This window comes from Musca domestica, unplaced genomic scaffold (assembly GCF_030504385.1).
Source record: "Musca domestica strain aabys unplaced genomic scaffold, Musca_domestica.polishedcontigs.V.1.1 84, whole genome shotgun sequence".
Lineage (NCBI taxonomy): Eukaryota > Metazoa > Arthropoda > Insecta > Diptera > Muscidae > Musca > Musca domestica.
This window is the reverse complement of record NW_026712417.1, coordinates 2,848,429-2,874,311: the sequence shown is the minus strand read 5'-3', so window position 1 is coordinate 2,874,311 and position 25,883 is coordinate 2,848,429. Positions and strand designations below refer to the sequence as shown.

At 35.6% G+C, this 25,883-nt stretch overlaps 1 protein-coding gene across 13 annotated transcripts in view; it reads left to right on the top strand.

Moving 5' to 3' along the window:
• LOC101890302 (protein phosphatase 1 regulatory subunit 12A) overlaps positions 1-25,883 on the top strand; it is a 154,990-nt gene that overhangs the window by 66,209 nt on the left and 62,898 nt on the right. For 11 of the 13 annotated variants that reach the window (XM_059131303.1, XM_059131301.1, XM_059131299.1 and 8 more), the window contains 3 exons: positions 7,024-7,575; positions 14,958-15,062; positions 18,046-18,229. In XM_059131303.1, coding sequence (XP_058987286.1) covers positions 7,024-7,575; positions 14,958-15,062; positions 18,046-18,229 — 841 coding nt within the window. The remainder of the gene's footprint in view (positions 1-7,023; positions 7,576-14,957; positions 15,063-18,045; positions 18,230-25,883) is intronic. The other 2 variants (XM_059131306.1, XM_059131305.1) reach the window with 1 other exon arrangement.

Sequence of the window (25,883 nt, the reverse complement as noted above, 5' to 3'; positions counted from 1 at the left end):
CGACATTTATTTTGATGCCACGGTCGATTAATACGAGCGGAGACCATCGGCTCTTATGGCGGTCCACACTATCACCATGGCCGTCTCTTGAGTTCTGGTGGCCAACCGAAGGTGCACATTTTCAGCTGACCTCTTTGGCAAGTAAACACGATAATTTAATTTGTTTACAAACTGCTGGACAACGAATGACTTTCACATCGGAGGAAACCAAATTCGACAGACCACCACTTTCGGCCAAGCGAAGCAACTCTTTAGCTCTTTATTTAGCTCTATTTCTTTCTGTTGCGGTGTAAGTTCTTGCACTTTTTGGAATTTCAATGGATTTACCCCGAGCTGATTTTTCAATATTTGCCGAATGAAATATTGCGATATGTTCAGCTCACGAGCTATTTTTCCGCCACTGCGACGCGTTTTTCGATCAAGTCGCTTTTTTACTTTTCGAACCATTTCTGCTGATGTTGCTGTTTTCTTCAGTCCACTTCCTTGACGTCGGGCTACGCACCAGTATCACAGAAACGAGCGATGGAAAGAGACACAAAAAATGTATTCACATTTAAATGCTGGAGTGCTCTAACGATAGCCACTTGAATGCTTAAATTCCATCACGAATAACTTTTTTTCGGGAAAATTCTCACCAAAATGCTTTTGTACGCTTGTAAAGAATATAATGAGCTTTCACTGGAATAATTTTAACAGCTGTCGAGCGCGTGGCTTAGAAATGACAGCAGTCTGAAGTTGGTTGAAGTTTTTTCATCTCACATTGCAGTTTTCTTGTAGTGTCCCTTTCTGTGTAATGTATGTGTTTTCTATATAAATTACATACAATTTTTATACCCTCCACCATACTATTGAGGGTATATTAGCTTTGTCATTCCGTTTGTAACTCCTCGAAATATTCATGAGTAGTGTATATAGTATACATATGCTGGATTAGTGTAAAATCCTAAGGCGATGTAGAGATGTCCGCCTGTCTGTGTGTATTTCTATCTGTCTGTCTGTTGTAATCACGCTCTATTTCGAACGAATTGGGATAAAAGGTCAGCATTTTGCACACATGTGTATTTCGATACATACACAATTTTTATACCCTCCACCATACTATTGAGGGTATATTAACTTTGTCATTCCGTTTGTAACTCCTCGAAATATTCATGATGGGAGATACCCTATAAAGTATACATATTCTGGCTTAGTGTAAAATCCTAAGGCGATGTAGAGATGTCCGCCTGTCTGTCTGTTATAATCACGCTATCTTTTGAACGAATTGAGATAAAGGGTCAAAAATTTGCACACATGTTTATTTCGATAGTAGGCAGTATTTGAAGTATGTAATGGGTACCACAGCCTATTCATAAATATTTCCTAAGCATGCCCACGTCTTTGTATAGCCCCCCCCAATATAACGGTACCTCCATTTATTCGGTATTTTGATTATTTTAGCGACATTATTCGCCGGAATTGTTTCAAATTCCGTATTTAAAGATCTAAATGGATACTGCAGCCTATGATAAAAACTACCTATGCAGGTCCCCGTATAAAGTTCATCACATAAGCGGACTCTTTTTGGAATTTCTTGAAAAATTTCAAGTTCTTGGTTGGGAGGGTATTTAAAGGTCGGCCTGGCCGAACTGCTGCTTTTTACTTGTTTGCATTCAGTTTTTTAATGCCATCGTTGTTTTTTTTTACATTTAAATATCTAGCCTTTACCGTAATTCGATAAGTGAACATATGTTTTTTATCGCAAGGGCAACTAAAGTCCTGTCTCATATAACTATTGAAATCAAAAAAACCCTTTCTATGGGGAGAATACCTTCTCACTTTAGTTTTCACAACATTTTGTCGTCAAGTCGCTTCAAAACATTTTGATGACACCTTCCTCAAACCACCGTTAATATTTCTCATCATGGTTATGATTTCATTGTAATTTGATTGTATCATCGCCTTTTTTTAATAAAACACAAATTACTTTATTTCTCATTTGATTTGTAATTGCTGTTGTTGTTGTTCGTGTTTTTTTTTTCTCATCGAGATATGATAAGACAATATATTATTGTTCAGAAAACTGACCAACTTTTTTTTGCCAAGCTCAAGCAAACAAACCACTGCCCAATAATTTTTTAATAGGAACCACAACTACAACAACAACAATAAGAAAACAATTAAACAATCACAATCCAAAATAGTTATTTGTTTATATTTCAATATTTGTTTTGTCTCTCCTGCTCTTTTTCCAACGACGTCGCTAATCTCAAGTTGTTATTACCACTTTTGGTTAAATATCTCCCAAAGACCAGTCAACAGCGGCGATAACAACTCATTTTTATGAATGAATCATAGAGAGTGGTATTTTGTCAACAAACCAAAAAATGCGAAAACTGAAAAAAAAAACAAAACGAATTGAAAAAGATTAATTGTTGGTTGTAGGAGCGAAGAGAACATACACACCACACACATGAAGAAAGGAGCTTAAAACATGCAATAACGTTAGTTGTTGTGCACAGTGGTTCATAAGCAAAAGTTTTCATGAAAATATTATATTTAAAACAATTAAAATGTCACTTGGTTTGCCGAAAGATATATAACTTTAGCATGGGACCATTTATTTATATATATATTTTTTTGGGACGTATCGCAAATATTGGTCAAACTCGTTTTTTATACCCTCCATCGCGGTATATATTTTAACTGTGTCATACCTCTTGATCATCATAAAATTCTGTGTCGAGTTAGCAACATCCGTCAGTCTGTGGAAATCACTCCAGCCTCCAAAGGAATTGAAGTAGGTTGACACAATGTTACTCCGATGTGTGTTTGGTCTGCAGTACTTTTGATATTGAAAATGGGCTATATTAGGCCACATATTCTGATGATTTTAGCGACATTATTCACCGGAATCTTTTCAAATTTCGTAATAAAGTTTCGTAATGGGTACTACAGCCTGTGACAGAAAATTGACTATGTGGGTCCACGTCTTCATATAACGCCCATATAACAGTTCCACCCCATATCCAGTATTTTGATGATTTAAGCGACATTACTCACCTGAACTGTTTCAAATTTCGTATTTACACTTCGTAACGGCTACTACCAGATCTCAGGTATAACCCTCATATAACGGTACACTCCTATATTCGGTATTTTGATCATATTTGCGACATTTTTTTATTGTAATTGTTTCAAATTTCGTATTTGCCGTTCGCCTGTGACAGAAAATGTCAGGTTCAGATCTTCGTATTGCCCCCCATATAATGGTTCCTCCCCATGATCGGTATTTTAACGATTTTTTGTAGTATTTTTCAAGGTTTTTTTTTATGAAAATTTCCAAATTCCTTCCAAATGGTGGAGGGTATTCAAAGTTCGGCCCGGCCGAACATACTGCTTTTTTACTTGTTTTAGTGACAAGTTTATTCAAACAAGTTTCACTCTTTATTCGAATTCGAGCGGTAGCTCTCAATGTATTTCGAAGTTATGGTTTAAATCGTCCGTCCGTTGGGTACAATTTTTGGATGGCCAAGCTATTCGGATGAAATATGTAGGTTACTCTTTCGACAAGCTGGTCTAGAGCTCTTACGAAATCGGGCGTTCAGAAGTTATCAATTTTGGTCAACTGCTGATGGAGACGACTGCCTTCCAAAGGTGTACGCCGTTCACACCTTTTAAGCACCTCTATTTCGGCATCACCTCTGCATTCCATATAGAGGTGATATTCTGTATCCAAGGGGGCATTTCCCACTTAGAGGTCTTCTCTACTTATTTTATTCAAATAACCCATTACTTGGTAATGAGGAATATCATTTTTTCGATATTTATTCTTCTTAAGTCATAACCCATTATTCCCAATCTATGGATAATGTTAAAGGTACTTTACTTACATTACCTTGTATTGGATAATTGGGCTCATAGCTAGGAAAGTAACCAGCAAACAATCTAGGGGTATTTTGTTTTTTTTTTTTTAATTTTTACTACAAACCACTTTTTTACCTCCAACCATATTGCTACAGAGGGCATTTGATACGGCCAAAAACGTGCCTCGTCGAAATAAAGGTTTTACACCCTAGTTCCCTTTGGACTAAATCCGTTTCAGGACATTTCTAGAGCTGTCCGTTCGTCCGTCTTTCTTTCTGGTGCGCACGATAACTCTCGAAGGGAGTATCCGATTTGATTCAAACTTGGTACATTGTAATATTATTGTCAAACTTACTCGACCTAAGTTCGGAGATGGGCAATACAAGTCCACTCCTTCTTGAACCTCCTCCACCAAAGACCAAAATTTTATCAGAAAATAATTTTCCCTATATAAAACAAGAAAGGATCATCAAATTTTGTTCAAACCTTGCAAATCCCAAAATATGTATTAGTGCTTTGTCAGGTGGGAAAAATGGAGAATAAAGGTGCAAAATTTGGAATAATTAAAAGTCTTATAAAATATGAAATAAGAGTCAAATTGTCTTCAAATAGTACATATTCCAATATTTCCACTAACTTTATTGGTGTGAAAATGGAATATATCGGTTCACTTCTTCTGGTACCTACCGCAAAAAGGTTTAACATTTTGAATAACGATAACTCTCATAACAACCGATTCTTTTCAAATTTTGTTTATCTAAATATTTCTCTCAACCGAAGATCTGATGTGAATAAGAAATTTATCGGCCCACTCCTTCTGGTACCACCCTTACATGGGGTCAACACTTTGAATTTGCAATGTTTATATCAGAATTAGGTGAGATATGAAATGGATAATATTGGCAAACCCTTTCAAGGGTTAAAAGGAAGAATAATTTCAACGCAAGTTAATGTATATGGTAACAAGCAGACATTTACTGAGGGTACACATCTGCCGGCAAAACCGACTGATATTTATACCCTACACCAGAAGGTGGTCAGGGTATTATGTCTTTGTGCATTTGTTTGTAACAGGCAAAAGGAAACGAGATAGACCCATAGTTCCTTTTGATGATCTGCATAGAATCACTTTCTGAGTCCGTCCGTCCGTCCGTCCGTCTGTCCATGTATTCTTGTGAACAAAATGCAGGTCGCATTTATTATACGATTTAGATGAAATTTTGCAAACAACATTTGTTTGGCCCAAGGACGAACCCTATTGAAATTGGAGATAATCGGTAAAAATTTAGATATAGCTCCCATATATATCTTCGTCCGATTTGCCTTTTATTGTGCACCAAACGTGTAATATCAGCCCGAATAGTATGGAATTTTGCACATACAACCAAATTAGGCCTGAAAATAAGTATGCCAAATGTTATCGAAATCGGTTCAGATATAGCTATAGCTCCCATATATATTGTTCATCCGATTTGTTATTTTTGTCCTCCGCAGCCTTAATATGCACTCTGTAACAACAATATTTGGGGAAATATATCAAATGCAGCTCAGAAATACCTTTGCTAAATTTTATCGAGATCGGTTCAGATTTGGATATAGCTCCCATATATAACTTCGTCCGATTTACCATTTATTGTGCACCAAACGTCTAATATTTGTCCAAATGGGATGGAATTTGGCACATACGACCGAATTTAGTCTAGAAGGTAGTATGCCAAATTTGGTGAAGATGGGTTCAGATATAGTTATAGCTCCCATATATATTGTTCATCCGATTTATTGTATTTGTTACCCACAGCCGTAATATGCACTCCGTAACAACGATATTCGGGGAAATATATCAAATACAGCTCAGAAATATCTTTGCCAAATTTTATCGAGATCGGTTCAGATTTGGATATAGTTCCGATATATATTTTTATCCGATTTCAAATTAATTTTGAACCAAATGGGCAATACAAGTCCGAATTTAAAAGATACAAATGCTTCGGCATATTTAGTCCTTTGAATTTTAAATTATAATTATAATCATAGCGTGTATGATTGAATTCTCCCATAAAAACTTTTAATTATTAAGTGGAGCTCAACTAAATTAGCAAAGTGGTGTAGGGTATCATAAAATCGGCCCAGCCCGACTTTAGGACTTTCTTTACTGGTTTTTAACTTGTTAACAGCACATTTTCTTATGAGTCTCGAACCCATAAGCTTCGGTTTTAAAGTAGGGCACCCCTAGTCTGTGCCGCCGTTACTCATTACTTGGTAATGAGAAAACGAAGTTTTTTTGCTTTGTATTCTTTTTGAAGAAAATCCCATTACTTTTAATCTACTGCCATTACCTTGTAATGGGTTATTAGACCCCTCTAATTTTATCTGGGAAGAGCAGGTCTTTCAGTTATCCCCTCAAAATTCTCCTGACGGCAATATTTCCCCCATTCAACCCTACCAAAATCACTGTGCAATATTCTTGAGAATTTGGTTAACTCTGCGGGGCGAGAGAAATGAAAAGAAGCTACGGTAATCAACACTACAAAGTCGACACATATCAAAAAGTTTGTCATCAACGCGCCATGAGCGGCAAAGCTAAAGGCAACAGCAGCAGCAGCAGCCGCGATAGTATACGATGTTTCGTTTAGAGACCGACCGGTAATCAGTGAAGTGGCCGCGATAAACAGCAGTATGCTAAACTTTTACTTTACGGAAATTTTAAATAAATAAACCAAAAGAAAAAATAAAAACAGACAGACGATAGGTAGAAAATATACTGTGTGTGTGTTTTTTTTTTTTGTTTGTTATTCATATTATTTTAATTGAAAAAATTAAATTAATGTTGTTGTTGTGTAATTGTAAACTAATTTTAATATTTCGAACCACAAACAAAATAACAATAACCAACGACTAATCTCAAATTTTTATTTATTTTTCCATATGATTTTGACATTGTTGTTTTAATTCTACCATTTGTTTGTTATTGTGTTTTGGAAATTTTTACAAAAAACAAACAAATAAACAAAAATCCCAACAAAATTTTTATTCCAAAAATAAATCATGCCATAAAACAACCATAACAATGACAATGTAACCTTGTTGTACTGGTGATCGAAATGAAAAAAAAATGCATTTATTTTGAAACGCTTTGCAAAACCCAAATTGTCAAAATTGGCAACAACAACTAAAAAGATTCTATCAAAAATACAATGAGTTGCGGGCACGCATCAAAGCCAACTCATGTCCCATAATACCGGCTACATTGCAACAACAACAACAACAGCTTCATCAGCAGCAACAGCAACAGCAGCAGGACCAGCACCAACAACAGCAACAAAATAACAATGTTAACAACAATAGCATTAACAATAATCTGAACAATAACATTAACACAAACAATATTGGCCATAACATCGGCGGCAGCAACAGCGGCAGTAGTAGTAGTGGTAGCAACTCCACCACCAACAACATCATCAGCATTGACAGCAGTTGTAACACCTCCAACACCACTACCACCTCAAACACAAAATTTACAACAACAACATCACTATTATCACCAACAACATCACATTCGCCCTCATCATTGCCCGCCTCAGCCTCAACAACAGCAACACACCAACATATAACTCCTTCCTCTGCTACTGCTATTACCGCTGCTACCTCTCCCCTGTATTCTTCCTCGAGTCCCATTTATACCGTGCAAAGATCAGCTTCACTCAAAGATCACAAACAGATATATATCAGGTTTGTTTTGTTTTTTTAGTTTTTCTCTTTCTCTCTCTCCCTTTCCCTCTCCCAATTTTGTTTATTTTGTCTGTCTTTGTGTCTGTTTCCCCCTGGGATCCTTGTATTGTCCTGTTTGTGTATATCTTTTGCGTTTTTAGTAGTAGATTTTCACACCATTTGTAGAAGTATAGCATGGAACTAAGGTAAAATGGGAAACTTGGTTTGGATTGGGTGATGGCATTGAGAGTTTTTAAAGAGTTTCTTTTGTAACATATTTTTGCCCTGTTTCTAAAAGTCAGGGCTTTTTGTATATAGTAGACTTATTATAGACATAATGGGTACAAAGAACCTTTTATAGAAGATCTATTTTATATGTCTTCTCCAAGAGAATGCCTATATTTTATGCATTGGAAAACTTCTTCTACATATAGAAGGTAGGTGCACCCTACAAGGTCTTTACATATTACACACATAAACATGGCAGACCTACAAGAGGTGTTCTTAAGCTGGAGGATCTTTAAAGAGCTTCTGATTATATATTATCCAAATAAGAGATCTGTAGATGTTTTACACATAAATGGTTCCATTATGCTAAAGTACAAACTAAACATGATGTTGAAGTCATATGTAAAGCGGATTTTTAAGCGGATATATTAACTTTGCCATTCCGTTTGTAACATCCCTAAATATTCGCATAAAATTCTAAGTTCACTTAACGATTTTTCTGTCCGTCTGTCTGTTAAAATCACGATACAGCCCACATAATTTGACGTAGAGCTTCAAAGTTTGGCAGAACAATTTGTATTGTGTCTAGTATAGGTCGAAAAATGTGGCAAAAATCATAAAACCACCGAATATCGGGAGGTACCGTTGTATGGGTGCACGTTTCCGTATAGCCATCATATAAGAGTACCTCCCGATATTCGCCAATTCGGTGATTTTTGTCACATTTTTCCACGGATTTGTCTAAAAATTGGTATTTGTAGTTCGTAATGGGTTCTAGCTCCGGTGGCGGAACATTGTATATACATATAGGTCACCGTTTTGGTATAGCCCCCATATAAAGGTACCTCCCAGTATTCGGTGTTTTGATGATTTTTGTCACATTTTTTCAGGAATTTTTCTTATAATTGGTATTTCTAGTTCCTAATGGGTTCTAGCTCCGGTGGCGAAACATTGTATGTAAAGGTCCAAGTTTTTGTATAGCCACCATATAACGGTACCTCCCGATATTCGTCATTTCGATGATTTTTGTCACATTTTTCCATGGATTTGTCTAAAAATTGGTATTTGTAGTTCATAATGGGTTCTAGGTCCACATTTTTCTGTAGCGCACTTATAACGAAGTCCACCGATGTTCGGTACTTTGTTAATCCTAGTCACATTTACCCACGAAATTGTTTTAAATTTGGTATTTAGTAGGTAGATGACAATCCTTAAAGTATAAAATTATATAAAGAGGTTTCCGTTTTGATATGGCCCCATATAAAGCCCTTACACCCTTTACGGTTTTTTCAAAAGTATAACAGCATTTTCCTATATATTTATACCCTACAACACTATGTGTTGGGGGTATTATAAGTTTGATTGAGCCAGAATTTATGTAACACCTCGAAATATTGGTTTCCCATATAGGAAAGTATATATGGATCTTCCTAGCTCGCCGAGCTGAATCGATCTAGCTATGAATGTCCGTCCGTCCGTCTGTCCATATTAATTTGTAATCACGCTACAGGTCGCAATTATGGCCCGATCCTAACGAAATTTTGCACGATAGTGGGGTTAGGGTCAGAATAGAAGCCTATTTCTTTTGGAGATGATCGCCAAATGTTTAGGGTTTGAAATGGACCAAATACTGAAAAAATGTCTGATTTTGCAGTAGCTAAACAGGTCGCAATTATAGACCAATTTCGCATGTAGCTAGAGTTTAGGGCGGGGAAGAAGCCTACCAATTTGGGTGGTCATCGGATAATATTTAGCGGGTAAAATATACCATATCTTTTGTGTTGAACAAATTCAAAATTTTTCATTAAACCGCGAATATTTTAAATTCCGGCGAAATCACAAAGCCATGACAAGGTTACTTCTGATCTTTACATTGATGTTAACATCCAACAAAACGGATATATAGCAAAATATGTGCGATATATATGTTTATCAAAGAAGATATCCTTGAAAAATCTCTTATATGTCGAGAACGGCTGAACTGATTTCGACAGTTCTCATTAATTCAGAATGGTCTCTTGGCAAGAAAGAAAAAACGTCTAAAAAATCGCATAAAAATATCTCTCTACAGATGAAAATATTGATTTTCTAACATTTTCTCATATTTTTTCAATTTTGTCATATTTTTGGCATATTTTCATTTTGAATTAAACATTTGGTAATATTTCTACAGCTAAGAAAACTAAGTAGTTAGGATATCAGGATATCATATACAGATCGCATTTATGGCCCGATCCTTACGAAATTTTGCATGGGGATAAGATGCGGGTCAGAATAGAAGCCTACTCTTTTTGGAGATGATCGCCATATATTTAGGGGTTGAAATGAACCAAAAAAACTGCAAAATTTTCAGCAGGTCGTAATTATCGCCCGATCCTTACGCACATTTGAATGGGGGTTACCGGACATTTTAAAAGCCAAGCAGTTTTGGATGGCCATCCAAAAATATTCAATGTGTGAAGGAGTTTTCCAACTTTTGTAGACAAAATACGAAAATGTCCATTCCAGTGACTTTTTGGAGAATTCACAAATACAGGAAAGACTCACTTCTGACTACTTCGTTAACGCAGATTTTGTTGAAGAATACAGTTAAATGTCTGTATCTCATATAGATGCGTTTCAGTCAAAAACCAATAATAAATGTTAATCTTTTGCCACTTCTGAAATATTGGTTCCAGATCTAGGAAGGCCATTTACGTATAACATCTACCAATAAATTGGAAATGAACAAATTAGTTTAAGTTGCTATTATTCTAAAATTAGAGAACGAAATCTGATGGTTTTCTTTTATTATTTGTCACAATATCTTGTGGAATTCTTTCGAGTATCTCGCCTATATAAACTGTATCGTTTATTATGGTGTTGTAGGGTATTCAACGGTCGGCCCCGCTCGACTGTAGCCTTTGCTTACTTGTTTTATATAAAAATGTTTTCTTTACCCAATGATGGATGATATTAAAAGTTCGTCCCGGCCGAACTTAATGTTTGTTTACTTGTTCTACAATGATCTGTGGCGTCGCTTATAAGCAACTTAGAGTCGCTTATAAAAATGTTTTTTTTTTTTTTATATCTAAAAATAAACGATTTATAGTATATAAAAAACAAGAGTATTAAAAGTTATAGTTTATGGTATAGCGTCACTTTTAAGTTTAACATATTTTCGGAGCTCCTCAAAGTATGCTATTAACATGTGAAATAGTCTCGTTACACATAACATCATGTGAAATCGGACCTTAAGTAAAATGCTTATGGTCCTTTTATATATAGGCATAACATATGGTTCCAGTCAACTTCTATTAATGGTGAAAAAATCTTAGTCTAGATTAGCTCTAGTTGTTTGTTGTGATGGTGTGATATTAAATATTTTTGAGTTCTATATTATTTTTTTTTTTATTTTATTTTGTGAAAATACATTTGTTTGTGGATTTTATCTTTTAAGCACCATATTATAATATTTCATAGAAGACTGTATTTTTCTTCATAGAAGAACCGTCAACGATCTGCAATTGTTCAGAAGATTCTATAGAAGACCTCTCAACCGAAACTTCCATTCTATGAAAGGGTAACAATGGTCTGACATTTAATGGAAGTGATCTGAAGGTCTTCTGACAAATGTATTTCCCCCCCAAAGAAGACCCCTAAAAAGTGTTGTTTTTTATAGAGAAACGGTTTTTATTTTATTTTAATCTAGTCTTGTAATTTCTATCTATTCTATTGTACTATACTCTATCTTTATCTATTCTATACTATTTTGTACTGTTGTAATCTATACTACTATGTACGTTCCTATACTATTCTATTTTATTCATATGCTATTAGTTCTAAACTATTCTATTCTATATTATTCTACTGTACTCTATTCATTCTAAACTTTTCCAAAATATTGGCTTCCATGTTGTTATATACTATTCTATTTTATGCTATTCTATATTATACTATCCTAAATTACAATATTCTAAATTATACTATTCGATTTTTTTCTACTATATTCATTCCAAACTATTCTGTACTATTCTATTCCATACTATTCTGTACCATTCTATTCCATACTACTCTATATTATACTTTACAATGCTATGTCATTCATTTCTATGCTATTTCATTTTGCTCTATTCATTCTTATCTATTCCATACTACGATTTAATGCTATTCTATTTTATTCTACTCTATTCATACTAAACTATTCTATTCAAACTACCCTATACTATTCTATTTTATGATATTCTATTCTATTTTTACTATTATATGGAAGGGGGCGTTCACTTTGTGTAACTAAATTGGGAAGACAGATTGCGTACAATTAACACCCTCTTAATGTCTTAATGGAGGGTACATTCAGTTTGTCATTCCGTAACACCTCATTTGTAACACCTCGAAATATAAATTTTAGATCCCACAAAGTATATATATTCTTGATTAGCATAAAATTCTATGTAGATTTAGCGATGTCCGTCTATCCATCTGTACGTCTGTGGAAATCACTCTAGTATATATTATTACTCAAATATATATTATGTCTGCAGGACTTTTGGTATTGAAAATGGGCCATATAGGTCCACGTTTTGGTACATCCCTATTTTGGTGATTTAAGCGACATTATTCACCGGAAATGTTTCATATTTGGTATTTGAAGTTCGTAATGGATACTACAGCCTATGACCGAAAATTGTCCTTGCAGGTCCGCGCCTTCGTATAGCCCCCATATAAGGGTGTCCCCCAATATTGGGTATTTTGATAATTTCAGCGACATTATTCACCGGAATTGTTTGAAATTTGGTATTTAGCGTTCGTAATGGGAACTACAGGCTATTCCAGAAAATTGTCTTTGCAGGTCCAGGTCTTCGTATAGGCTCCATATATTAGTACCTCTCTGTATTCGGTATTTTGACGATTTTACGTACAATATTAACCGTAATTGTTTGAAATTTCGTATTTTAAGTTCCTAATAGGTACCACAGCCTGTGATAGAAGATTGTCTATGCAGGTCCAGGTCTTCGTATAGCCGCCATATAACGGTACCTTCCGATATTCGGTATTTTGATGATTTTATCTACATTATTCACCGGAATTGTTTCAAATTTGGTATTTGAAGTTCGTAATGGATACTACAGCCTAAGACAGAAAATTGTATTTGCAGGTCCATGTCTTCGTATAGCCCCCTCATATAACGGTACCTCCCTATATTCGGTATTTTGATGATTTTTTCTACATTATTCACCAATTTTTTTTATTCAAGTTTCGCATTTGAATATTGTAATGGCTTATGACAAAAGTTGCCTACGCAGGTTCACGTCATCGTATAGACTATTCTACAATGGCTACATTCGGTATTTTTAAGATTTTAACTGAATTTTTAACGGATTTTATTCTTTTGAAAATTGCCAAATTCGTTCCAAATGGTGGAGGGTAGTAACAGTTCGACCCGGCCGAACTTACATCTTCTTTATTTGTTTTCCAACGACTTGTTCCATATCCGTTTATTGTGTACAGGTGTTTTGAAAGTCCTGGCCACATTTTCTGCCAAAGTGGCTTTGATTTGATAATATTCAAAACTCTTAATGAGTGAAGCACATTATTACAAAAATTATTAAATATAGGTTCTGGTTTCGATATAGCCTCCATTGCCTCCAACGGTAGCCCCACACATAATTGGTACTTAAAATGTCTCTTTTTTCAGTTTTCAAAAATTAATGAGCTTTATTATACCCTCAGCCATATGGCTACAGAGGGTATATATCATTTGATACGACCAAAACGTGCCTAGTCGAAATAACGGTTTTAGACCCTAGGTATCTTTGGACCAAATCCGTTTCAGAACATTTGGAGTCGATCTAGCGATGTCCGTCCGTCCGTCCGTCCGTCCGTCTGTCTGTCTGTCTGTCTGTCTGTCTGTCTGTCTGGCTGGTGCGCACAATAACTCTCGAAGGGAGTATCCGATTTGGTCCAAATTGGCTACAACGTAATATTTTTGTCAAACTTAGGTCGAGTTCGGAGATGGGCAATATCGGTCCACTCCTTCTGGTACCGCCCCCACAAAAGGTCGAAATTTTCAAAAAATATATTTTTTGCACAGGAAGAGAAAGGATAATCCGAATTTGCTCCAACTTTGCAAATCCTAATATTTGCGTCAGTGCTAGGGCAGGTGTGGAAATGGACAATATCGGTCCACTCCATCAAGTACCTCCCCCACAAATGGTCAAAATTTTGAATGATTACAACTCTCATAAAATGTTATGTAAGAGTCCGACTGTCTTCAAATTTCACACATCCCAATATTTATATTAACCCAAGGTCTTGTGTTAAGATGAACAATATCGGCCCACTCCTTCTGGTACATCCCCCACAAAAGGTCAAAATTTTCAAAAAAAAAAAAAATTTTTTTTGCACAGAAAGAGAAAGGCTAATCCGAATTTGCTCCGACTTTGCGAATCCTAATATTTGCGTCAGTGCTAGGACAGGTGTGAAAATGGACAATATCGGTCCACTCCATCAAGTACCTCCCCCACAAAATATTGAAATTTTGAGTACCCATGAAGCTCATAAATCGCTAAATTAACCACCGATTCCATTTAGACTTGGCACATCTGTCGAAATATTTATATCATATTTTGGGTCCGATAGGAAATGGGCAATATTGGCCCATTCCTTCGGGATCTGCTCCATAGAGGGTCAAACGTTTGAATAACCTTAACACTAGTCAAAATATATTTAGATAATCGAACATAGGCTGAGGGTATATCTCTGGCGGCAATACCGACTGATACTTTTTAACTTGTTTTCCAAATAAATCTGTAAAAAATTAGATAGATTATATCCTATCTATATAGGGTGTAGTTCGTCATATTATCAATCGCGCCCAACTTTGGTTTGTTTCTCACTGTCCTAGTAATCTTGTTGTATGTATCATTGGTGTTGGTATAGATAGTTTTTTATACTCAATATTACATAGATTCAAATTCATTGTCTCATCACAGTACTCTATTTGCTTTTTACTTGAATACACTAACTAACCTTTTTATTTGTAACTAACATTACTAAAACAAAACAACAAATTTTTGTAAATAAAAATATATAGTGCTGTTAGCTGTTATAGTTGTAAATGTGTATAGTAAATAAAATTAATTTTTTGTTCAAAATCTAATAACAAATTCATATTTTCTTTGTTTTTACTCTAGGAAATCACCACCAGTTAGTCCTGCGGTATCCACAACTCCCGCTTATACCACCAACACCACAAATACAACAGCATCGCCGGCTGCTGTGGCCACGCCCATCAGGAGGTATGTACAAAGCAAAACTATGGTGGCCAACTAGAATTAATTGAAATATTCCCACTTTTGGTTTATTGGTCTACCGAAGTTCTCAATCTGCACTTGTTTTTTTTTTTCTTTTTATTTGATAAATTATTTTTTATAATTATTTTTCTTTATATATATATTAAATTGAAGCACCTCCTGTTTTATTACATTTTTAGTACTACACAAACCCAACCAACGAAAGTGGTTCAAAATTCCTCACAAACTAAGGATAAGAATACAATTCAAAGCACAACCACCACTACCAATAATAATAACAAAAACAATAATATGAATAATAACAACAATAAATCATCTCCTGACTCCAACAACAAAGCAAATCAAAATAACACCGCCACCACAACAACCACTACCAATAACAATGGTTCCACTGCTGAAGCAGTTAAACCCAAACAATCGACTGGAAATATGATTAAGAATTTCTTCAAGTAATTAAAGGGGAAAGCCCCCACCCACCCCGCTCTGTTGTTCTTCTAATGCTGTTGTTATCTAATGAAAATAACCATTGTTGTTTTTTTGTTTTCCAAAAATATTCTTTGTTGTTGTCTGTTTGGCCCTAACCTAAAAGCTATATTTAACAATAACGTCCTCCCGAACATTTGCAAATAATGTACCCCAAATTTAACCCAAGCCGCCAACTGAGCTATAACATCCTCTGCTTTTTTTTATCAAACGTGTTAAAATTTTACTATTTTCGAGGATAAAACGTGTCCGAATTATTTGTGTTCTAACATATGTTTCCAACTTTTTCTTCAGTAAGATATGGAGTGATTTTTTTTATAGAAGAGAACCTCTAAAGGTCGGTAGAAAAACTCTTGGAGGTTATCATTGACAAAATCGATTAAAAAAATGTTATACGATTTTTTTACATGTCCTTATAAAGATCCTTCAAAAGGCCTCTGCAGGCAGATCTGTATTCTATAGAAAATTTGTAGAAACAGAATTTCATCTTAAAAATTCTTACATCATAAAACCTGGAGATCTTCCACCCGCAAGTTCAAGAAGTCTTATATCTGATACAGAAGTTCCGGAGGTCTTTTATCTGCTAAAGAAAGAAGGACCGATAGACGACCAATAAATGACTGGAAGATTTCCGACCAATAAATGACTGGAAGATTTCTACTAGAAGGCCTGGAACTTTCCTGTCGGCTTTAGACGACCTGAAAGTCTGGAAGATTGGCTATAGATGACCTGAATGTCTTATACCACCAACACAACAAATTGGTTATAGAGGGCTTGAAGATCTTATATTGGTATAGATGAACTGAAAGTATTCTATTGACTGTTGAGGAACTGAAGTTCTTTTATTGCCTAAAGGGGACTCGAAGGTTTTCTATTAGCTATAGAGAATCTTCTATCGGCCACGGATGACCTGAAGGTCGCCTTTCGGCAATATAAAACATGAAGGTCGTCTGTCGGCTACAGAAGACCTGAAGGTCGCCTATGGGCAATAGAAAACATGCAGGTCGTCTGTCGGCCATAGAAGACCCAAAGGATCTGGACCTAAAGGTCTTTTATCGGCTATAGGAGACCAAGAGGTCTTCTTTCGGGTGTAAGAAACCTAGAGATCTTCTATCGGCTATAGAAGAGATGGAGCTCTTCTATCGGCCATTTAAACCTCAAAGGTCTGTTATTGGCTATATGAGACAAGAAAGTCTTCTATATCTGTATTGAATTTGGAGATCTTCTATTGCCTATAGAGGACCTGGAGATCTTCTATTGACCTGGAGGTCTTCTATTGGCAATGGAGGACCTGAAGGTATTATGTTGTCAATTGAGGACCTGAAGGTCTTCTATTGGCTGTAGAGGACCTCAAAGTCTTCTATTGTCCGTAGAGTACCTCAAAGTCTTCTATTGTCCGTAGAGGACCTGAAGGGCTTCTATTGGCTATAGAGGACCTGAAGGTCTTCTATTGGCTGTAGAGGACTTCAAAGTCTTCTATTGTCCGTAGAGAACCTGAAGGTCTTCTATTGACTATAGAAGACCTTCAGGTCTATAGAGGATCTGAAGGTATTCTGTTGTCGATAGAGGACGTGAAAGTCTTCTATTGTCTACAGAGGACCTCAAGGTCTTCTATTGTCTATTGAGGACCTGAAGGTCTCCTATTATCTGCAGAGGATCTGAAGGTCTTCTATTGTCTATAGAGGACCTGAAGGTCTTCTATTGTCTATAGAGGACCTGAAGGTCTTCTATTGTCTATAGAGGACCTCAAAGTCTTCTATTGTCCGTAGAGGACCTGAAGGTCTTCTATTGGCTATAGAGGACCTGAAGGTCTTCTATTTGCTATAGGGGACCTGAAGGTCTTCTATTTGTTATGGATGTATGGAGGTCTTCTATTGGCTAAAGGGGACGTGGAGGCCTTTTTTCGGGTATATGAGACATGGAAGTCTTCTTTTGGCTATAGAGGATTTGAAGGTCTTCTGTGGTTAATAGAGGCCCGGAAGTCTTGTAGAATTTATTTTGCTGTTGAAGCCCCTTTGAAACTCTGCTGATTTAAGATGATAATATGAGGGTTATCATAACGCTGCAGAAAATATTAAGGTCTCCCAGCAATGGCGAGATTTTCTGAATACCTGTAAAAGGTTTTTAAGTCATAGAGGGGCTCCGAAAGGACTTCTGCTATACAAAGACTATATAAGATCTTTTGAAAAAGCACTCCAGTCTTTAAAAGACATTTCAAAAGTTCTTATGGACTTCTAAGTATAGAGGATCTTTGGAAGATTCGAAGTTCTACTTATAACGGCTTTATTCCGCTTTCAGTCCAAAAATTACACTGCTATAACCCACCGGCGTTGTATTTAATTTTCTTGTTATTTGATTTTTGAATAAAGACTTGCATGTTTTTTTTTCATTCACTTCAAGTGTGACGTGACTAATTTTGTCCTTTTAAAACATATTCGAATTATACTAATATATTTTTTTCATTTATTTATTGAACTCCCCTCAGGTCCTTTGTGCCACCAGTGCGTGACGAGGAAAGTGAGACACAACGTAAGGCTCATGCCAAGCGGGTGCGTGAGACAAGACGTTCAACCCAGGGTGTGACCTTGGATGAAATCAAGAGTGCTGAAGAATTGGTGAAAAAGAAGAACTCCAGTATGAATAACAATAACAACAATAACAGCAGCAGTGTAAGTCCCTCTAATAAATGTTCAAATATCGTTTATTGTATATATACATATATATTTATCACACATTGACATTAATTCCGAAAAAAAACTAAAATTGAAAACATTGCATTCATTCATTCGAAATACCACCAAATCATCCAACTCGAATCAGTGTCCTTTCACCATTGTTTGTAATTGGAAGCAAACCCGAACTCACTCTTTCCTGAGATTTGTTTCAAAATTGTCCCTTGTCCCCACGTGTCGTACCCCATTCCACCATCCAACACACACATAATTATTTTTTAACAAAATAAGCAAACTAATGTGGATTGCACTTTGAATTTAAAATAACTCACCATTAAATCGGTCATTCCAAACATATCCTCCATTTACCCCTCATTTCGAACATAGATTCGAAAAAACACAAAAAAATCATTCATATTCACAATGCTTTTGGAAGCGGTATAATTATTTCCTAAAGAAAAGAGTTATTGTTGAATTAAATAATCTTTGTTTTTATTTAATTTATTTTGTATTTATAAATTTATAATTTTTAAGACACCCACAATTCCCCTATAAATAGAATTCACACCCCCCTTCTTCCTTAGTTGGTAGAATGAATGAATGGTTATGGGGTTTTGTAACACCCACCTGTTTTCCTTAATACGTTACAAGGTTCTTTTTATAAATATACAGAGATCACAACAACACGTGTAAACAAATCCACCACCAAAACAAATATTCACCTTCACCACCACCATTACCATTAATAGGTATTACAAATAATATCCACCCCATCCTCTAGAAATGGTTTTGGTTATGCTGTGATGGTTATATTATTTTGAAATCCTATCAAGTTCCATCTAGTTCCACCATGACCACCACTCATACTCAGCCTTTATTTGCAGTTTGCTGTCGTTAAGAAAACCGGAAATATCTTCGATGAAATTAATTTGCGGATAGATGTTTATCAGTTGACAAGATAAAGTAGAATCGAGTTTTCGAGATATTGGTTTAAAGGTCATTTTGTATACAGTTTTGCAAGATCTTCTAGAAGGCCTTTGGAAGGTCTTCTGGAAGGCCTTCGATTAGTTTTAGCTGACCTGAAGGCCTTATTTTGCATATAGAGGTCTTTTTTTAAGCCATCTTTAGGCTATAGAGTAGCCGAAGATCTTCTATTGGCTTTTAAGGAGCTGAAGGTCTTCTATTGGCTATTGAGAAGCTGAAGGTCTTCTATTGGCTATAGGGGATATGAGGTCTTCTATTGGCTATAGAGGACGTGAAGGTCTTCTATTGACAATAGAAGACCTAAAAGTCTTCTATTGGACATAGAGGACTTGAAGATCTATCGAACATCGTATATCGGATATAGAAAACCTGAACGTCGTCTATCGGCTATAGAAGACCTGAAAGTCTTCTATTTGCTGTAGAGGAACTGAAGGTGTTATATTGGCTATGGGGAAGACGAAGGTATTCTCTTGAATATATAGGATCTAAAGGTCTTCCATTGGCTATAGAGGAAGATCTTCTATAGGGTACTGAGGGCCTGAAGATCTTCTATTGGGTACGGAGGCTATTGATGACCTGAAGGTCTTCTATTGGCTATTGAGAACCTGAAGGTCTTTTACTGGCTACTGAGACCCTGAAGGTCTTCTATTGGCTATTGAGGATGTGAAGGTCTTCTATAGGCCATAGAGGACCTGAAGGTCTTCTATAGCCCATAGAGGACCTGAAGGTCTTCTATAGGCCATAGATGACCTGAAGGTCTTCTATAGGCCATAGATGACCTGAAGGTCTTCTATAGGCCATAGATGACCTGAAGGTCTTCTATAGGCCATAGAGGACCTGAAGGTCTTCTATAGGTCATAGAGGGCCTGAATGTCTTCTATAGGTCATAGAGGACCTGAAGGTCTTCTATAGGTCATAGAAGACCTGAAGGTCTTCTATAGGTCATAGAGGACCTGAAGGTCTTCTATAGGTCATAGAGGACCTGAAGGTCTTCTATAGGTCATAGAAGAACATATAAGGTCTCCTATTTGCCATAGAAGAACATAGAAGTTCTCCTATTAGCCATAGAGGACCTGAAGGTCGTCTGTTGGCTATAGAGAATCTGAAGGACCTGACTGTTCTCTTTTGGCTATAGAGGACATCAGGGTCTTCTGTTGGCTCTAGAAGACCTGAAGGTCGTCTATCGGCTATAGAAGGTCTGAAGTTCGTCTATCTGCTATAGAAGATCTTCAGGTCGTCTGCCGTCTATAGAAGATCTTTAGCTCGCCCATCGTCTATAGAAGACCTTTAGGTCGTCCATCGTCTATAGAAGACGTTCAGGTCTACTATCGTCTATAGAAATGATAGACTTATAGAAGACCGGGAGGTTGTCTATCGGCTATAGAAGACCGTAGAGGTCGTATATGGGATATAAAATACTTATAATATTTAGATATCTTCTATAATACCTTTAGAAGTTCTTCTATAAGACCCTTCAAAAGTCTTCTTAAATCCATTGTACAAGACCTTTACAAGGTCTTCTATAAGACCTTTAGAAGTCTTAATCTTCTGTAAGTCCTTTGGAAGGTCTTTTTTTATCCCTTCGAAAAATTTTTCATTTTAGACCTTTCAAATGTCATTTTTCAGATTTCAAAAAGTCTTCTATTAGAAATTTAAGGAACCCATATCTCGTAAACTTTTAAGCTATAAGTTTCATAGCAAATTAATTTACTACTTCTTCGAAGATATTCACGGTTTCCTTTCCGCCACAATAACCTTATTAAAAATTAGGGACCGACCCCCTCCCCCCACCATCATCTACATATTATTCAAAAGATCGATCGAAAACCGAAAAAAAAAAAAATAGTTGTATATGAAATCTTCATACCAACAACAAGAATGATTTCAAATTTCATTGCTGCCTGTAAAATAAGCGCAAGTGATTGGCCTGAAAATGCTCCACGTCGCGCGTTTCTTTTTGTTATTGTTGTTTTATTTTCTTCTTATAATTTCATTATTTTCCAAACAAATACCAACAATAGATTGTGCTCCTCTCTTTGCGCTCCTCCTATTGTCTATCTTTCAACGTCGCTTTTTATAAAGCTCTAGCTACCTGAACGACATCTAGTGTTGGTATTGATTGAAATTATTTTCATTTTTCAACTTCTAATAGAAAAGTTGGAAATTCTTAGAGTAGGTCTTTACCATTAAGTCTTTGATTACTTTTTTTAGGATTATTGATTGAATTTCTATTTTTTTATTTTTTTAGATTAGATTGTGTATTTCTTTCGAAGTATTGTCGTATCTTTATATTTCGATGCATGATTTATTGTTATTGTATAATTATTGTTATTATTTTTACTATTATTATTATTATTTAGTATCGATATTACTGTATTTAGTCATGTTTTATTGTTGTGCATGATTGTTATAGTGTATCTTCCGTCTATTTATTTTTTTTTTTTAATTGTGACTTCATACTATTTACCTTTACAATGTTTTGTCGAGTTTTGTACGTACGTTAATATCATGAGCAAATTATTATTAAATTTAATGCCAATGGTAAACTATTGAACAAATTTTAGGAAAATCTGTTTGAAAACATTAGAAGATTACCAAATTTGATCCAATATTCTGTAAATGAAAAAATTATTTTCACTCAAACCTCAAAACTTTAAAATATATTCCAATAATCTAGAAATAGTGGTAAAAACGTCTTAAAATATGTAGTAGTCCACCGACCTCTATATGTGATTTTTTGAGTGAATCAAAAAAGTGACCGCATGATGTCAGATTGCATCATTATTGGATGTTGAAACAACCAATATTTTTGAATGGTTTCAAATCCAGAACTATGTCGAACTAATTGATCAGTGTATTAGATTTTAAAAATAACAATAGCTTTAAAAGGTCTTCTGAAAACTTCTTTTTTTTTTTTTTGGTTTTTACTTAAACAATTTACAAAAGCAGTAAGTTCGGCCGGGCCGAACTTTGAATACCTTCCACCATTTGGAAGGAATTTAGAAATTTCAAAAAATAAAATCCTTAAAAAATTCTGTTACAATTTTAAAAATACCGAATATAGCCGTTATATTAGGGTCTATACGACGTGGACCTACATAGGCATTGTTTTTCATAAGCCATTACCATAGTCAAATTCGAAATTTGAAATAAACGGTGAATAGCGTAGCTAAAATCATCAAAATATCGTATATAGGGAGGTACCGTCATATCGGAGCTGTGCGAAGACCTGGACCAGCATAGACAATTTTCTGTCACAGGCTATAGGATCCATTACGAACGTCAAATACGACATTTCAAACAATTTCGGTGGGTATTGTAAGTAAACTCGTCGAAATACCGAATATAGGGAGGTACTGATATATGGGGCCTATACGAAGACCTGGACCTGCGTAGACAATTTTCTGTCACAGACTATAGTTCCCATTACGAACTCTAAATACCTAATTTGAAACAATTCCGGTGAATAATGACGCTAAAATCATCAAAATACCGAATATCGGAAGGTACCGTTATATGGGGGCTATACGAAGACGTGGGCCTGCACAGACAATTTTCTGTCATAGGCTGTAGTATCCATTACGAACTTCAAATACGACATTTCAAACAATTTTGGTGGGTGTTGTACCTAAACTCGTCAAAATACCGAATATAGGGAGGTACTGATATATGGGGCCTATTAGTTCCCATTACGAACTCTAAATACCTAATTTGAAACAATTCCGGTGAATAATGACGCTAAAATCATCAAAGTACCGAATATCGGAAGGTACCGTTATATGGGGGCTATACGAAGACGTGGACCTGCACAGACAATTTTCTGTCTTAGGCTGTAGTATCCATTTCGAACTTCAAATACCAAATTTGAAAAAAATTCCGGTGAATAATGTCGCTAAAATCATCAATATACCAAATATCGGGAGGTACCGTTATATGGGGGCTATATGAAAACGTGGAACTACATGCAAAATTTTACCCTTCTATCTCAATTCGTTCAGACAGACAGACGGACATCGCTAAATCGACTTAGAATTTTACGCTGATCAAGAATATATATATACTTTGTTGGGTCTGACATGAGTATTTCGTGGAGTTACAAACGGAATGACAAGGTTAATATACCCTCGATAGTATGGTGGAGGGTATAAAAATTTAAATCGATTTCGTAGCAATTACATTTGTACCATAGAGTAAAGATAAACTGATTTGGCAACTTGAAGAGCTAGAAGGTAGTTGGCACATTACCTTGCTCGCCTTGTTGTCAATCTTTTTCTAGTGAAGGGATTGGGCGCTCCTTATAGTAATTCAAGGAGTATGGACATTCCTTGCGACTTTCATTAAGTTTTCAAAAACCATGCCATCGCAGCGTTGATATCTTATTACTTCGTCTAAACTTTTATAATATTTCAGCAAATACATTTTATTTTTTTTTTTTTTCATATATCTCGTCGATATAATGGCTTTGAACTGAGTCAAAGATGGCGTCCTTTCATATCAGGTTTTTTAAGGGAAGTTCCGTATTTCTTTCTGTGTCTATTCCTTCTCCATGTATTATCCATCAATACTTTTGCAGCTTAAGTGTTTAGACATTAAAATTATTTGGAATATAAATTTTCAGAACGTAAAATATTTAAAAATAAAGTATAACAAGTAAAAACATTAGGTTCGGCCGGACCGAACTTTTAACATCCCCCCGCCTTTGGATAAAGAAAATATTTTTATATAAAAGTATCTGAATTCAAGCGTTTTCCACTTTAAACTTCATATACCAACATGATAGTTTGAATAAACTTATAAAAAAACGATAAAGTGAGTGGGGCCGTCATATGGGGGCCATACCAAAACGGGAACCTCTATAGACAATTTTATACTTCAAGGATAGTCATCTACCAAGTCTTCTTAAATACCCAATTTAAAACAATTTCGTGGGTAAATGTGACTAGGATTATCAAAATACCGAATATCGGTGGGTATCGTTATATGTGCGCTATAGGAAATAATCTGCCACAGGAGTTAGAACTCATAATGACCTACAAATACCAATTTGTAGGCAAATCCGTGGAAAATGTGACAAAAATTATCAAAATACCAAATATGGGGAGGTACCGTTTTTTTGGGGCCATACGAAAACGTGGACCTACATATACGATGTTTTGGCACCGGACCTAGAACCCATTATGATTTACAAATACCAACATTTAGACAAATCCGTGGAAAAATATGAGTAAAACCGTCAAAATACTCAATATCGGGAGGAACCGTTATATGGAGGCTATGTGGACCTATATAACCAATATCTGTCACTGGAGCTAGAACCCATTTTGACCTACAAATAGCAATTTTTGGAAAAATTGCTAGAAAAATATGGCTAAAATCATTAAAATATCGGGAGCTACCATTATATGGGGACTATCTCAAAACGTGGACCGATATATCTCATTTTCAATAGCAACCATCCTAAACACAATAAAAAATACTGTGCTAAAGTTAAAAACCCTACGTCAAATAATGTGGGCTGTATCGTGAGTTCAATAATCAGACGAACTAAAAACATCAAAATACCGAATATAGGGAGGTACTATACTAAAACGTGGACCTGCACGGACAATTTTCTGTCATAGGCTGTAGTATCCAAACTTCAAATACCAAATATAAAACATTTCCGTGAATAATGTCGTTAAAATCAAAATACCGAAAATTGGAAGATAGCATTATATGAGGGCTATACTAAAACGTGGACCTACATGGCCCATTTTCAGTACTAAAAGTCCTGCAGACATAATATTCAATACGATTTTGGGGGGTATAAAAATAGTGGAGGTATAGATGGCGCCCTATACATCGAAGGGTCCGATTTCGGAAACTTTGCAAATTCGATGTCTTTTGATTTGACGATTGTTGAGAATATAGAGGTTTAAAGCCAAATTATTGCTTCCAATTCGATAACTGAAAAGACTGAAGTTTATTTAATTTTATAGAGACCTTCAGCAAAAAAAAATCGATTTTCTGCTTTTGGCATTAGAACCAAATTGCATGTTTATGGTTGCATTATATGTAAAAATTTGAAACAATAATATCCGAGTGCGCCTTTTGCCAGTCAGGTTTGGAGTCTCGTTAGAAATGAAGGATAATGTATACTTTGAGCTATAGATGGAGCAAAAATACCACACAAATCACACATATAGCAATAAAAAGTGGGTGTCCGGTTTTGAATTTTGTTCGTAATAAAGCAACCCATATGAATTGACATGTAGATGGCGCCCCAACCTAAAGTCAATTTAATAAAATTTTCTTATCTCAGGTAACTCTAACTATAAAAACTAAGATTTAGTCGAAATTATACATGTTTAGAAATATTCAAAGTATTCGGGAATTAGAAAAAAAACAATTGTGGTATATCTCCAACTGTCTGTAGATTTGGGAATGTTGTATAAAAAATGTATAGATGACGTCCAACACTACAAAAATTTCAATGGCAGAAAACAAACTTAGTTAACACATCGAATAATTTAGAAATACCACTGAATACATAAACAGGTGGCGCCCAATAGCACATAAGCTTCAGCTTCAGCCTTTATTTTTTCCAGAGCAACAATAATCTGAATTGAGAACAAATGTTCGAAACCAGATGGCTGTTTGAATAGAAGATGTGCTAGCTCATCCAAGT